Below are 16,161 nucleotides of genomic sequence, written 5' to 3'. Positions count from 1 at the left end.
TTGACTTACAATCTGCAGGTCACGGGTTTGAATCTGAATTTGAAGCTTTAAGGCTACTCAAATTATTTATATGTTTGTTGTCAGTATACCTGTTCCTTTTAAGAGCCCCGCATTGGCCAGGTGGTTAGGGAGCTTGACTTACAATCTGCAGGTCACGGGTTTGAATCTGAATTTGAAGCTTTAAGGGTACTCAAGTTATTTATATGTTTGTTGTCAGTATACCTGTTCCTTTTAAGAGCCCCGGCATGGCCAAGTGGTTAGGAAGCTTGACTTACAATCTGTGGGTTGTGGGTTCGATTCCCCGTCTTACCAAACATGCTTCACCCTTTCAACAGTGGGAGCATTATAATGTGACATTGGTAAAAGAGTATCCCAAGAGTTGGCTAAATTAGGGACAGCTAATGCAAATAGCCCTTGTGTAGCTTTGTGCAAACTTCAAAAAACAAATAAACATTTTAAGAAGGTGGGTTTGGTGGTAGAGCATTTCATACATAGTTAAGTAAACCAGTCTGTAATATTTATAGTTAGGTAAATTTCTTTATTTTTTAAAAACGAAATTTGTGAAAAAAGTGTAATGTATATTTTGTTTATGTATGTGTGTGTGTGTGTGTGTTTATTAATCATGTTTGATGTGAAGCATGTTGTTTATATGTCACTAGTACTCTAGTGTCTCAATTAATTGTTACCATGTAGCCAACTATGTATGGTTCTAATTGGAAAGATGGTTTAATGTGAAAATATTGTTTAAAAAGTGCATAGAATGAAGAAAGATTCTGAAAGATGTTTAATTTTACTCAGTTCAACACTATATTTAAAAAATAAGCATCTTAATTGGTTATATACTTTTTAATTCTGAGGTATGGCAATAACAATAAAAAAAATTTTATTTCTCTTTTTTGAGAACTGTTTTAATGGTTAACAATGAAGCAGAAAAACATGAAAGACATGAGATTAATGAAAATTAGATAGACATACAGATGTGGTAAATAGATCAGAAGCAAAACGTTTTAGATATAAGTACTAGTATTTCCTATGTGGATCCAGTAGACTTGCCTTGTTCAGACACTATCTTGATAAAAAAAGAACTTTATGTATCAAAAATAAAGCTACTTAACCCTATGCTGTGTTGTTAAATTGTATCATATTCCTATTTTTCAAAATAGGTTTATGAATCAAGAAACCTCTTGAAACTCCCTATTCATTTTGTTATAGGCACTGAATAAATGATAAAACAACCAATCACTAAAACACTTTTTATTCCGCTCTAAGATACTACTTATCTGATAACACATGTGAAAATGGAGTCTGTTATAAATATAAAGCAATAATATGTATCTACAGGACTTTGGTAAAAATGGCCGATGAAGTCTTAACTTGTTGGGTGGAACTAAGGTTGACTTAGTTGTAAGCTCATAGAAAATTCTCAGGACTTTATCACAGTTTAGACTGATTGACTAAATGGTTGATAAAATAGAGTGGACAGGAAAATACAAACGAATAAAGGGGCACTCAGTGGAGCGCATACCTCCATCACACAGCGTTGATCATATTTGTCCGTGTGTTCATAATTATCAACAAATACAGACCAGTTTTGGTAGGACAATCAGGAATGATACATATGTCCACAAAGTTTAGTCAAAATCAGATCATTTTTGACTGAGATATAGAGCAAAAATAGTGTGAAAAATTGGTCCCCATGTTAACAGACAGGGATTTTTTTATTTACGTGACCTTTGACCTTGACCCTCCAAATATTAATCACTTCTAAGTTGATTCATAGTCCAAATGTATACAAATTTACGTTCAAATTCATTGGGCTGTTTTTGAGAAATCTTGCTGACAAATCACACACACAGATGAAAACATAACTCTGTCCACCTTCGGTGGCAGAGGTAATTAGTAGATATATGTTTTAAATATAAAAAAAAAGGTAGGGTTAGCATTAATAAATGACAGAAAGTTACAGTTTATTTTCCTAATTACCTCAAAATATAAAATTAGCATAGTTAAAGCTCATAAATGACATAAAAATAAATTGTAATGAATTAGTAAGTGTGTAAGAAAGAAAAAAGTGAGAAACTGGAAAAGCTTGCATAATTCCCCAAAAACAAGTTTTGTGAGCAGCTCTAGTAGTGTTACAGTTTGAGTTCTGTATGTGTTGCTCTTTCTTGGATGTATTAATCTTTAGGAAGCTTTAGTAATTTTGAATTAACCAAAATAAACTATCATTCAGTGTTATTGTGAACAGCAATGATGCACTTTCCACCAATGATTTATATGTTTTTTTCTTTGTAATCTTTAAAATTAGTGATATTATATTTCTATCTACTTTATGAAACATAGTTGCTGAGATTAAACAGGTAATTAACTTGGAAAAGCCCGAGTTGAGATATGATTTTGTTGAAATTTATCATCATAAACATATAGCATTGAGTATATTGTACGTATATGGATAATTATATATCTAGTATGATATTTTGGAGTTCAACTAATCTTTTTTTTTCTAACAAAATGTATTAATTGTGTATAATTTTGTTCTTATGATTCATTAGTTGTTAGTGATTGTATTATGAAAAGTTATGGTTGTTTATTTATTTGGTAAATAATACAAACTAATAAGTGATGTGAATTTTTACAAAAGAGCAGAAGCTTGCTATTAACTATAAGTGGTTATGTTTCTTTTGACGTATAAAATAAATAAATAAAGGGGAGGAACAAATATGAATACATTTGGTATATCTGATAAATCACTATGTTGTTATCGATAATTTAAATATACTCAAATGTCAGAGAAACCAGATACTGATTAGTTAATTCTGAAGAAAGTGATCATACAAAATTTTATTGGTAAATATTTAATTGAAAGTATTTGAAACTTTAAGGAGCAGCATTTCTTAATCCCATTATTAACTATTTATCTTATGATTAAGATTGTTTTGATTAGATATCTGAATTGTCAGTGCAAATGTACAACCTTAGAATCATTGTTGGCTTGCGGAATCAAAGACATTATGACAAATTAAATAAGATGCTGTGTATTTGTTCTATTTAAATGACTTTCATACCTCTCAATGGATCAACAGAAGAAAAGGGAGTAAAAATGGATTAACAGAGATTCTATAACTTACTCTTTCATTAAGGCAACTTGTATTTAGATTATGCAATATATAGTAACAAAGTGTGTAAACACATTTTATATTTTTTGTACATGTAGTAAAGACATAGCCTTTTATCTTCTTGAATACAAAAATTTTATCTTTTGTTTCAGATGGTGAACTTGACCCTCCATTAACAAAAGAACAGGAAACAATTACTTTATTTCAGACAGATCTGTGCAGGTTAGAATGAAAAAGTATTGCTGATTAAGTGTCATGCATTATAGTAGTAAACTTTGTAAATAACAGTATAAATAGTTTACTGCTATTTATCATTTTTGTTTTTTTAGTATTTTAATGTTATTTATACACAAAAGTATTGTAAAGAGCAGTTTTATGTGACAATAACTTAATATTCTGGCTTGCAACACTTGTTTCAATGATTAATTGTCTTCATGTTATCATTCTGAACCTAATGAAAGCATGTTTTGATGATGCAAGTTAAACTGTTCAAGAGGTAGTGTGATGGTAATTATAACTAACAAAACTTAAAAAACACATCACTACACTTTTTTGCTCTTTTTTTTTTATCAGTGTTCCTACATTTTAAAGCTAATGTGGATGGTTAGATATGGCATTAAATACATTTTTCACATTCATTGTTTCATGTACTTTGTCAGTAAAATTTAATTTTCTAAAGAGAAGACAATTTAACTTGAGTTGTTTGGCTCAAAGAATGTTAGTGCTTAGACACCTTTGAATATTTTGACTGTTTTCAAGTATGTTATTGCTCTCTTCAGATCTTGGAAATTAAACTACAAGGAGGAAGTTAATAACCATGGTATGAAATGTCGTCGTTTCTCTGCCATGGAATCTGTGCTTGCTAATGGTACAGACAACCCAGAAAACAGTTGTTTTAGTACAAGAAGACTTCTTCCATCTGGTGTCATGGATCTAAGTCCATGTCGATATGGTAAGCTTATTGTAAATACCCCCATGCATTTGCTTTAAATTTTTATTAAAATCCCGACAACCCGAGAATTTATCTAAAACTTTGACTACTTTATTTAAGATGCCTTCTTATAAGGTGTAATTTCATAGTTACCAGAAACATAATTTTAGTTCTAATTGTACTTCTCTTTTTCAAGAAACGTGTTAATTTTTTACATTTTACTGGATATTTCTCCTGAAGTAAGGAATAAACACTACTTACTGTACATATTATATATTCTAGACACTCCAGTGGCACTGTCATTTCCTCATTTCTATCTTGCTTCACCCTCTTACCTTAACGATGTAGAAGGTCTGAAACCTAATGCATCTCATCATGAGTTCTTCCTCGACATTCATCCGGTAGGAATATACTTAGAGGCTTGTTTATTCTAAAGTTACTATACATAATAAAATGAAGTGCTTGTATGCTAGCTTCAGTAATTTTAAATTCAAACTAATTTTTGAATATTATTATAATTGATAAAAAACATTTACTCAGTCCATACTATTTTCAATCTAATTGCTTGTGATTAATGTGTGTTTAGACGTATGCTTTGTTATTAGCAGAAATGTGAAAAAGTAGATCAAATTTTCTGTGCTGAGTAAAGCAGATGTTAATAAAGCAAATTTTGAAGTAAAAGGTTTGAAGTATACTTACAAACCACCCAGGTTGAAGTGAAAATGTTTTTTTTTGTCACTTATTAAAGTATGATCTTTTTTATATATAGATATAACAATGCATGTGATACTTACAAAAGTAAAATGGATTTTAATGGGCTGAAGTTTAAATGTCAATGATAGGAATAGTACTAGAACAGTGTTTGATACTATTATTATTTAAAAACTGTCTGAACAAAAGTTGTGTTTTTATTTTTCTTTACTAGATGTCAGGCATATCAACAAGTATTGGTGCTCGTATTCAGCTTAATGCCATCTTGGAGCAAGATAAAAAGATAAGGTAAGTTACATAATTATATTATTATAACAACTAAACAGTGATTTTTTTTAAGTCTTGATAGAAATGTAACCTGTTCATTTTTAAATAAATTTGTAGTATGTTTTATAACATGGGTGTTGGATAATCTTGTCATTAAATATATTTTTAGTTTATAAATTTATGTGAACAGTTGGTTAAAAAATGGTATCAAATGTGTAACTCCCCTTCTAATAGAATTATAATATACTTTTTGTTATATATTAATATTATATTGATCATGTAATAGTTATTTCTAACAACATTTATGAGGATAGATGTTTATTTTAGAAGTTTTTGTGTGGAATTAATGAAGATTTTGTATGGTCAGAATCATTTGCACTGTTTTGATTACAGAAACAAACCCACGTTGTTTTATGCCTTTCTATACAATCTGTTCTTTTATGTTCTCTGTTGTTCTACTGACAATGAAATTTTCATCAAGAAATTTACTGTTATACTCATGTTATAAAATATGTTATTGTTACAACTCTCATTCTGAGGATCTGATCATTTTTGTATCCTAGCTGTGAACAGAATAATTGTTGAATGCTGATCATGTCACATTATAATGCTCCCACTGTTGAAAAGGTGAAGCCTGTTTGGTGGGACGGGGAATCGAACCCACAACCCACATTTAAGATATCAATACAGATTAGTAGACCCATGTTTATCAAATTAAGAAATCTATTTCATTTTACACTTTTATTGATTGTGTTTTGAATGTTGAAATTGATCAAAAATATTGTCCTAGTCTAAAGATCACAAAAAAAAAACATTTGTATAAGCCATGAATTTAATAAATAGTTGGATTGCAATGGGTGATGTTGTAATGAAACTTTACTTTAGAGGCATTATTGCTAATCTAAATAAAATTAAGTATTTCATTAAGTGTATCTTATTTTGTGTTACAATGTTATCCATTTAACCAACTTAAAACTGATGCCCACCTCTTTCTTTACTGGTGACGTAAGATGACAGTTCTCTAAAAGATGACGTGTTTGTAAGATTGTGTTTTCTAAATTTTGTTTTTGTCCCCCTATCTAAAAAGAATAGTATTGACTCTAATTCTTCTAAATGTTGATACATTTGTGATCAGTATTTGCAGTACTTAAGTTATAATGTAATGACATTAAAACAAAATGTGAATTTTAAGTTCAAAAAATCAGTTTCTTTCATAGATAATATTTGATCTGCAACAGATATCATTTGTGATTGCTTTTAATGACTTTTTATCAAAGACTTCAAGTTAACAGTTGGTTTTCACTGTATTGCAGGCAGTTTTCTAACATCACTGAACTGGTGTTACCAGTATTGTGGCAGGAAGTGGTGTGTATATTACAGCGTTTGATATCACAATCTTGTGTTTTTACATAGAAGTATTGAATCAACTCTTTATAATAAAGTATATTAGAAAGTTAGAGCCCACTTGCATTCTTTTTTAGTGTGTTATATATATTTAAGGTTAATTTTTTAGAAAGGTAATTTAATAATGTGAAATTTTAAAGTGGTCAGTGTTATGCCTATTATTTTTAAATCAAGACATTTTAGTATTTGGGAATTTAATTAATTCTTGATTAAAAGTAATCTTACTTAATGTAGTTGATAAAACAGATTACACTAAATGAATTCATTTTATTAGATTTTAGGAGTTTCAATTTGTTTGTATATTAATTGCATTCTTGCTTTATTCTGTACCCGTTTGTACTACCATTTCTGTTTTACTTTATAATGTTGTTTTATTCCTGTTTCTCTGTATTGTTACTGATAATTTTATAAATTTACTTTTACCAAGTTTAGTATATATTTAGTGTGTAACTTCTTGCATTACTGATTATGTACTTTCTTACAACTAATGTTATATTCTGTAAGCATTCTTGCTTTATTCTGTACCCTTTTGTACTACCATTTCTGTTTTACTTTATAATGTTGTTTTATTTCTGTTTCTCTGTATTGTTACTGATAATTTTATAAATTTACTTTTACCAAGTTTAGTGTATATTTAGTGTGTAACTTCTTGCACTGCTGATTATGTATTTTCTTACAACTAGTGTTATATTCTGTAAGATTGTTTGATGCATGTATTGCTTCATTAACTTGTTTTCTAATCTTTTGTTATGTTTTTTTTTTCACCTTTGGAAGTCTGGTTATTTGACAGAAGAACTGGCAGATGAATTGTTAAAAGACCTGGAAGACCCTCTCATTTATGGAGCTGATTTTGCCTACTGTTTCCTCGCTATTGGTGTTGTGCTGTTACTAGTAGCATGTACCCTGTTAATTTATCATTGGTTTGACATGAGAAGGGTAAGTGTGATCATATAGCCTGTGTTCCTACAGATTGTAATCTTTATAATTGTTGTGATAATGGTAATGATAGACTGTAAGAAAAAAGTTGGGTTATGGTTAAATAGATATTACTCAATGATCAAAGTTCATGATCTGTTCTTTATATTTTCATAGTTGAAGATGTAATGGTAATGCACTCATCTTCTGGTTAAGAGCTGGTTTTTTATAGCTTAGTGGTAAGAGATTCTAGCATTATAATGTAAAATTCTTCCTAGTGGTTGGAAATACTACTGGTGTTGAAGGTTTTATTATTACAGTGTTCTTTTATTCAAATACAGTCTTCCAGTGCTTGATCCAATATATTCCTGGTTGCTCCATGGGCACATGAACACTTATACCACTTGTGAGATATTCAGTAGATGTTGTTTGTCTTTAAAGTTGAAGAGTGCATTTAGCCTAACTGTTTTAAAGACACATTTTAATCAAACTTGTGCATAAAGCTGTTTGATAATTTTCTTCCCAATCATGTATGAAATAGTGTCTAAGTAGGGTATAACTTAAGTAAAATTTTTCTTCAGAATACTTAACATAACAACAAATGGGGTATTTAGTTCTTCAGTTTTGGTGTGAATTATTGTATTTAGGAGTGACAACAGAAAACATTTTTTTGTATGCATTTGTTTAATGTTCTCAACTTCTGTTTCAAAATGTTTGATTTCCTAATATCTTAAAGGCTCTGTATAACAAGTTTTTTAGTTTTCTTTAAAAATTGAAGGAGTGAATCTTTCAAGATATGAACAAAGTCCAGTAAAAGTTACTTTATGATGATGTTTAGTTGCAAGTATGCCCTGCTAATTTAAGACACGAGAATCTAAGAACGAAAATTTGTCATTTCCAACAATAAATTTTATATTGGGATGTTTACTATTTAATAACTGGAGACATTCATTAACTGACTTAACATTGTTAAACACCACAAAAGTACTACCAACATATATCCTGTAATACGTTAAGACAGAACTGTAACCAAACCTTTTCATGGAAGCACAGAAAAAGGTTAGGAAAGATAGGAGCAAGGCTGAAGCCCATAGCCACTCCATCAGTCTGTTCATTGATTTTACCATAAAACATAAAATATGATTGTTCATTGCAAATCTATAAAGTACATTAAAAACATCTTTAGTTTGTTTTTTTCTGTTTCATTCTCAATAATCATGAAGTTACAACAAAGGTCAATGGTTTCATCTAGAGGTATATTTGTAAACAATGACTAAATATCATAACTAAAACAATGAATATTATATTAAACTGTGTAAAGGAAAGAGCAGAACATGAACTTTGATTGTGAATATGAGGTGTATACCATGTTACTGGGGGTAAAATTAAAGCTGGACATTTATCGGCTAGTTTTAGCGTATGTTTGCTAGTGAATATATATATATATATATATATATATATATTCATTCATACAGTTTACAAAATAGATTATGTAGTAAACTGGTTTATACTTAGAGCAACTTCCTCTACTGAAATATTAAGTTTTAGTATAAAGTCTGTTGTTTATTATACTTCTTTTACTCTGACTGCAACTGCCTATTTATACCAATTAATGGTGTCACATAGTAAGTTTAAACATTTGCACCACATTCCCAATGTAATGGCATGTTGAAACACTTGCCTTGCGTGTAATCGCCAAACATGTTTAACCCTTTCACTGCGCAATTACTTTTTCAGGCTGATTCCCAAAAAGTGTCAATTATCCACATAGAAATGCCTTATATTGTTGAATTTCAAATCCTGTATCACATACTAGCATGTAGGAGGATATAACTCCTGAAGTCACTGATAATTATAACAAATGTAAAACATAAGTAACTCGCCTATAAAGCAATAAAATCAGCTCCAAAACACAGAGTTAAAGCATGCACTGCCATGTGGTTAGTCAGCTGAGACATATAAACATCCAGGTTTCATGGTGTAGAACACAGATAGCAGCAAGCAAGCAGGTTTGGCAATTGTTTCAAGTACAGGGGGATATTCCCGTTTGTCGCAGTAGAGGGAAACTTTTTGGTAGCCATGGGGTAAAGCCGAACTATGCAGTATAAAGGTTAAACACTTGCAACATTTCTAGTAACTAATAATAAAATATCTACCACATGTCATGTAATAATGTTCTTAAAAATATTCCTTATGTAAACTGATGACATCTCGAAACAAAATAAAACCTGTAGTTCATTGACAATATTGTGAAAAACTTGTGCCACATAAGCACCTACACACTAGTGAAGTAATGAAACGTTTATACACATAACGGAAATAAAGACTTGTTAAACTATTTACTACATACAATTTAATGTGCCATATTTATTATCCTGTTCCTTTTAAAACGATGATTGTTTAACATTTACCAGAGGTGTACTATCTGGTTTAGACTGCTGTTTTTCTTGTTTAGCAATCAAGACAAGGGTCTCCCCTTTTGATTTATGATGATGTGGATGAAGAGGGAACACATTCCACTGAAGATGGGGTTTCCCCAAAGACAAATGATCATTATGATGGAGCTGCATGATAATTGAAAAATAATGATCTCTTTCCCAGATATAAGTTTTTACAGATAACGGTGGTCAGAGTTAGATTTAATTCTTTTCCGATGAATGATGACATACAGTTAGTTGAAAATACAGAAAAAAATACTTTGTCTTTACATCAGTTAAAAAAAATATATTTGTAGCTAACCCTGAAAGGTATATTGTGTGAGGCTAGAAGCATTGTTAATCTTGCGTGTGATATTAGTATACCAAAGTATGATATAGCAAGGATTATTTTTTTGTACTTTACTTCAATATGAAAATTAGTGACCTTACTAGAATAAGATTTTTTGTTTTAAGAGAAATAGTTTTTATGGTACTATACAGAACTAATTAGGTAGTATACATATATACATAAGTTTTATAGACATGTGCTTTGATATACTGATATATTAATTTGTATGTAATCAAGATTGCATATTCCTTATACTAGGACAAACTTTAGTCATTATTTAATATCAGAAAAAACTGATAACTGATTGATTGATAATTTATATTTCCACAAAAAAACAGTTTCTGATCACTCTAATTCTCACTTTTTTTCCCCTCTTATAAATTAACATTACTTCTATTATATTTTTTAAATTGTTATGTTAACATTTGAGACTAGGTATTTAATACTGAGTTTCACGTATTCCTACTGATCATCACACTTGGAATGTCTCCGCAGTACGTGTTATAGACTTTTTATGTAACAATCTTGAATAGAAAAGTTGAGAACTTCACAAATTCCATTTATATAAAACCTAATTTTTTATGTAACAGATTCTGTGGTTCAGATAAACCTATAAAAAGTTTTCATAATTTGTTTTGTTTATCTGTCCTTTTTTATTTTGGTAAAGTTTTTAAAAAAAAGCACCAGACAAAAATTATGTGTTGTTGTTTAGTATTTTCCATAAATGTAAATAGTGTGATTAAGACTGAGACATATTTACATTACAGTAACAATTGTACTTATCTGCAAATTCAGTTAAAAAAAATTACTTACTTAAAAGATTAAGTATTCTATGCTTATAGACTATACCAAAAAATATATACTGTAGATAAGCCTAAATCAGATTGATCTGATAGAGGTTTTTAATTTTGTAAACAATCGCATTATATACCAAGACATCAGCTGACACAGTACATGATGAAAGTTTATTATTTTTTTCCAAGTAAAAAGCTTCATTTGATCTGATTATACCTTGCTTATTTTTGGGTTTGCTTTTTCTTTACTTCTTTTTTTAGATTAATTTATGTCATTGAATGTCAAGTAGTTTTTAACAAGAAAATCCAGAAGAACGTACTTATAACTTCAGTGTTTGACTAGTCACAAATGTTGAATGATTAGTTTCATGCATTTATGTATCATGTATTAAAGTCTTACTTTCTTAGCTGTGACATTACTTTTAAGTCATAAGCACATTTTACATTAGTGTTATGAAAATATATTTTAGGTTTTGTTTTGTTTCACATAATGTGTACTAATATCTAAGTTTTTAGCTTTATTGCTTTTATCATTTTATTTTGTATTAATTCCCATATAATAAAATGTCTTTATTTGTGTTTTTATCTTTTACACTAACAGAAAAATTATAACACTTTTGAATGTATAGCTTATTCTTACATTTCATAGCAGTGTGGTAAATTACCAGCTGTTTTATATAAATATACATCCCACAATTTGTGCAGTGGTCTTCCTGATGCATTATACAACTAATAGGGTGAGAAATTAAAAAAAAATTAATAGCTCTGTTATTAGGAAAGTAGAATGATGCAATTTCACAAACTTTGAGTGAGATAATGAACGTTTAAGAGTCAAAGAATTTCTTTCACATTGTATTTTGTGTTTACAACCAGTATGTGAAACACATCACAAAGCTCAATGAAATCAAAAGTGATTGAGTCTCCTGACTCCACAATCAATGTACAGTAAATTTAAATGTATTTTGTGATATGTAAGTATTTTGTGCCATTTAAAAAAATACATCAAAATCTCTGATTTGAAAATTGGTTTATTTTATCTTTTGGATTGATTTTTATTATAATTGTTATTTTTCTTTGTATAATGAACTGACTTTGTTTTAGTGGAGAGATACCTTTGTGATCAAGAATTAATTTTTTCTATTATATGTGTATGTAAACTAGTATCAGCACCAATCTTTGACTTTAATATTTGATCGATATTATATTAGTACAGTTATGTAAAAAAAAATTAAAACCTGAAATTAAATAAAAGTAATAACAAATTTGTTGTAAAACAGCAACGTGCATAGCTTAATATTTGTATTCAATATTACATCATTCTCCTCCCCCCCCCCCCCAATTTGTTGCTTTTTTACATAAAGCCACCAAAAATAGTAATTAATTTTGATTCTCTGTTGAAAACTTGTATTTTTAAATCAATGTTTTCTTAAGTTCATATACAGCAGAGAATTTAGCACATGTTGAATATTATGGTTGTTTCTATGTTTTAGAAATTCCATTGACTGTGTGATGTATTTTTTATTTATATCTATACTTTTAAGTAACAATAAAACTATCTGGTTGTATGAAAAAAAAATTATGTTTATCTTTGTATTTTATCTCTAATGTATATATTTTTAGACATTTTATTAAAAACAAAAAAAACAAGATAGCCTCTTGCTGCAAGAGTTTTTGAGTTGTCTCATGCTTAAAACCATTGGGAACATTTAAAAATGTGAAAGTTCTCCAAGGTCAATGATTCCCAATACATCAAGGGAGATTAATAGGTGATAAACAAAGTTTATATACACAGAGGTTAAGTATGCTATATTAAAACGATTTTTTGTGCCTCACTTCATTATTACAGTCCACATTGCCCACACCAGGTCATACCTTATCTGGTAACTGTGGCTCTTGACAATAGCCTTGCAACATAATTTCCATGCAGAAGGTTCTGTGGTAAGGCTATCATGTTCAAAGCACACTTCTTCCTCTTTGCAGCTTTCCATAATCAATCTAATGAAGACAAAAAATTACCCAGAGCCCATTTCAAAAGTCCAATTACAGAAATCCACGAGTGCTTCATCCAGTTGTATAAAGTATGCAACAGTAGAGCTAATACGTTATGAAAGCATTTTGTGTATATATGACTTGTGCTGCTTCTTCCGATGGAAATTTTGGTTTTTTTTGCATACTGTAACTCGAGATATGTGGACAGCTTTTGCTACTGGACTTTGTACTTGTGGATTCTTGCCTGTTACAAGGTGCTGTACCCAGCTTACCATGACAGAGGTACGACTTGTTACAGGTCTTTTTCTGGTTGGGGATTGTGTCCCAAGTTGATTCAAATTCCTTTATTTCCTAATGTGTAATATAAGAATATCCTCATCTTAGAAGTATTACATTCCCAATATAAACACAGCTTTATGATCTGACTGTATGAATATTTTGCAAAAGAAAGAACTGATTATGCCCTTCCAAATGCTAAATAATCTTAAAATGTAGCTCTGATATATTCCATTCTATTGCTGCATTCTTTTGGATGTGATTGTGTCATGACTTGCTGATTTGTATATTCAAAATCGTTTTGATATAACTCATATAAAAACCAGTTGTCTAGAACAAATGTGTTTGTGTATATATATATATATAATTTTGTTTTTACACACATATCACCAGGTGGGGTGTGGCTAATTTTTTTAAATACAGGTTTTTATGTATGTATGAGCCGGATTCTTTGCAGTAGGTAGCTGTGACTTGTTGGCGATAAATTTCAACAATAAACAAACAGCACACAGTCCATTTATTTTAAACCATATATTAAAACAAGTCAAACGTATATACAAATGCTTGTTACACAGTTAATTACCACAGTTGTATCTAGGGCTTTAAATAATCGTCTATTTTTGTCAAAGTCCATACAGGTTGGTTCAGTTACTTTAGAACACAACTGAAAAGCAAATTCTGTTATTATAATACAATCTGTGATAATTTCACTTTAAAAGTCGCCACTATACATACTTCATTGCTATACTCTTGATCACGCAGTCTAGATCTAACTAACTATGACTACATTTTGTACACGCATTTATAACCTGACCGAGGCCTAGAACGTTCTATATACTACGAGATATTATGATGCAATAATACTCAATCGAAACAACGAGAAAAACATAGAAGGTTCTAATAACATGATGCAATAATACAACAAGCGTCATTTCACAACATTGGAACTACACCGCGTATCATTTGTTCACACTTACGTAAACAAACGCTTCTAAAAATAACAAATTTAACACTCGCATCGAACTTAAGTTGAAACAATCGTGTATATCTAACAGTTGTATGGAAACCTTTCACGTGACCACTAATCAAAACGCGATAAAGCAACAATTTTCAAAATGCATGAGGAAACATCACAACAAGTCTGAGAATACGTTTTGATGTGCATGTTCATTATAACTGCTTGAAATTGAATTTAAAAAAAAACTTAATAATTGTTTTGTAAACGATCCATGGCGATTTTCACACTGAATAGTTTCGCGTTTTATAAGGTTGTGATTAATACATCAGTAGTTTGATATTATATAATGTTTCAGAATGTATATATATACAAAGAGTAAATTTTGTTTTTTAACAAGCATTCTGTGATTAAATTTTGAACCACAAATATATTATGCGAACGTAATAAATTGATCTTGATCGACTCGTTAATAAGAGTAATATAGTATTAAGCACAGGCTTAAGTAATATTTTCTTGCTAAACCTTTTGCCTTTATTAAGTGATTTTTGGGCGATTCCAAGTTTGCGTCCCGTTGCCGAAAAAGAAAAACAGATTCCGCAATTTAGGATGTTGGGGGCACTATAAGAGTGACAGTCAAATCCCACTATCTAATGGGACAAGAGTAGCCCAAGCGTTAGCGGTCGATGCTGTTGACTAGCTAATATCCTTTCCCTCTAATCTATCAGTTCAAAATTAGGGAAAGTTGTGTGCGAATAGCTCATATGTAGCTTTGCGTTGCGCAAAAAAGTCTAAAATAAATGAACAAATCATGAATCAGAGCTAAAATCTTAGTCATGAATATTTAAAACAATTTATCTGTATTTTCTAAAGGGTGCTGAATACTGCTTCTCTCTACTGTTGCCCAGATGTTGCGTTATATTTTATCTTGTATCTTTGCTGCTGCTTAGATGTTACGTAAGATTTTATCTTCTAGATGCCAGAACACCAATGATTAATATGTTTTGAAATGTGATGCGGGATTTCATCCTTTTGCTTTCTAAAACTCTGGTGGTGCTTGCTCATGTCATTTTCGTTGCTTCTCCGTTACCTTACATCCTACGTTTAGCATGCTGTATCATATTAATTACACTTTTGGCAGTGTACGTTGGTGATAACAGCACGAACTGTGAAATGTAGTTGTTTTAAGACACTTTCCCGTAAAATGTTGACTGCTGAAAACGAAAAATTTCGCAATTAGTTTATAAACGTGAGTCACCTTTACAGGTTATATTAAGCTTCACATTGTTTATTTTTTAACGGATAAGGAAAGTCAGCTGATAACCTACGATCACCGGGTCAGTGTTTTGTTTTATACATTGAAATCCCAAAGTACCTACAGCAACTGGACAGAGAAATTAATATGTCAAAGCACAGCAACTTTTAAAAAATTCCTCTGTGGTATGCAGGCCTAATAGGTTATACGTCCTTTATTTAGAAAAGCGAACGCTTAAAGTTCACCCAGAAGTTTTCATCATTTTCGTGTATGTAGGTTTAAAAGTAAAACACTGTGGAAGGAAGGTAGCTAAGATCCTTTATCCTAGTTACCTGGGTTATTCCTCTATGATACCACGTGAATTTCTCGTGGGAAAGCTTACTATAAAGTAGAACACACGATGTGGAAAGTTAACAGCAATCTTTTTCCACTGGCAGGTCAGGTAAAACCTTGAGATTTTATCTTTCCCCTTTTTTTCTGTTGGATTGACCAATAATGACTTATAGGTAGTGCACGCACCCTGAGAAGAGCACCATTGTAGACCCGTATGTGTAAATATTAAGTTTTCAAAATCTGGTGCAGATAGATCTGCAGATTTTTTTCAGAAAGCTCTCAACAGATACATCCAATAAAAACGCTGTATTACGTCTAACACAGTCATCATTTTGATTGTTTTGTGTGTTGAATAAACACTGCTTTCACTGTATTTATAATGTTGTGTTATCTTCTTTTATATAACTCAGTCGACTGTTTGTTTGTTTGTTTTTGAATTTCGCGCAAAG

General features: G+C 30.5%; 1 protein-coding gene across 1 annotated transcript; it reads left to right on the top strand.

Moving 5' to 3' along the window:
- The first annotated feature begins 1,329 nt into the window (after nucleotides 1-1,329).
- Nucleotides 1,330-11,204, top strand: LOC106458499 (protein peste-like). The gene is made up of 8 exons (XM_013918023.2): nucleotides 1,330-1,348; nucleotides 3,269-3,338; nucleotides 3,896-4,068; nucleotides 4,330-4,448; nucleotides 4,973-5,046; nucleotides 6,339-6,390; nucleotides 7,204-7,365; nucleotides 9,800-11,204. The coding sequence occupies exons 1-8, from the start codon at nucleotides 1,330-1,332 to the stop codon at nucleotides 9,914-9,916; spliced, it is 786 nt and encodes a 261-aa protein (XP_013773477.1). The 3' UTR covers nucleotides 9,917-11,204.
- The last annotated feature ends 4,957 nt before the right edge of the window (nucleotides 11,205-16,161 follow it).

The sequence above is a fragment of the Limulus polyphemus genome, unplaced genomic scaffold, assembly GCF_000517525.1.
Source record: "Limulus polyphemus unplaced genomic scaffold, Limulus_polyphemus-2.1.2 Scaffold23, whole genome shotgun sequence".
Lineage (NCBI taxonomy): Eukaryota > Metazoa > Arthropoda > Merostomata > Xiphosura > Limulidae > Limulus > Limulus polyphemus.
Note: the sequence above shows the minus strand (reverse complement) of the source record. Positions and strands in the feature narration are given on the sequence as shown.

Coding starts and splice junctions, on each gene's coding strand:
- LOC106458499 (XM_013918023.2), top strand. Junction 3,339..3,895: donor TTTCAGACAGATCTGTGCAG/GTTAGAATGAAA, acceptor TGCTCTCTTCAG/ATCTTGGAAATTAAACTACA. Junction 6,391..7,203: donor CAGTATTGTGGCAGGAAGTG/GTGTGTATATTA, acceptor CACCTTTGGAAG/TCTGGTTATTTGACAGAAGA.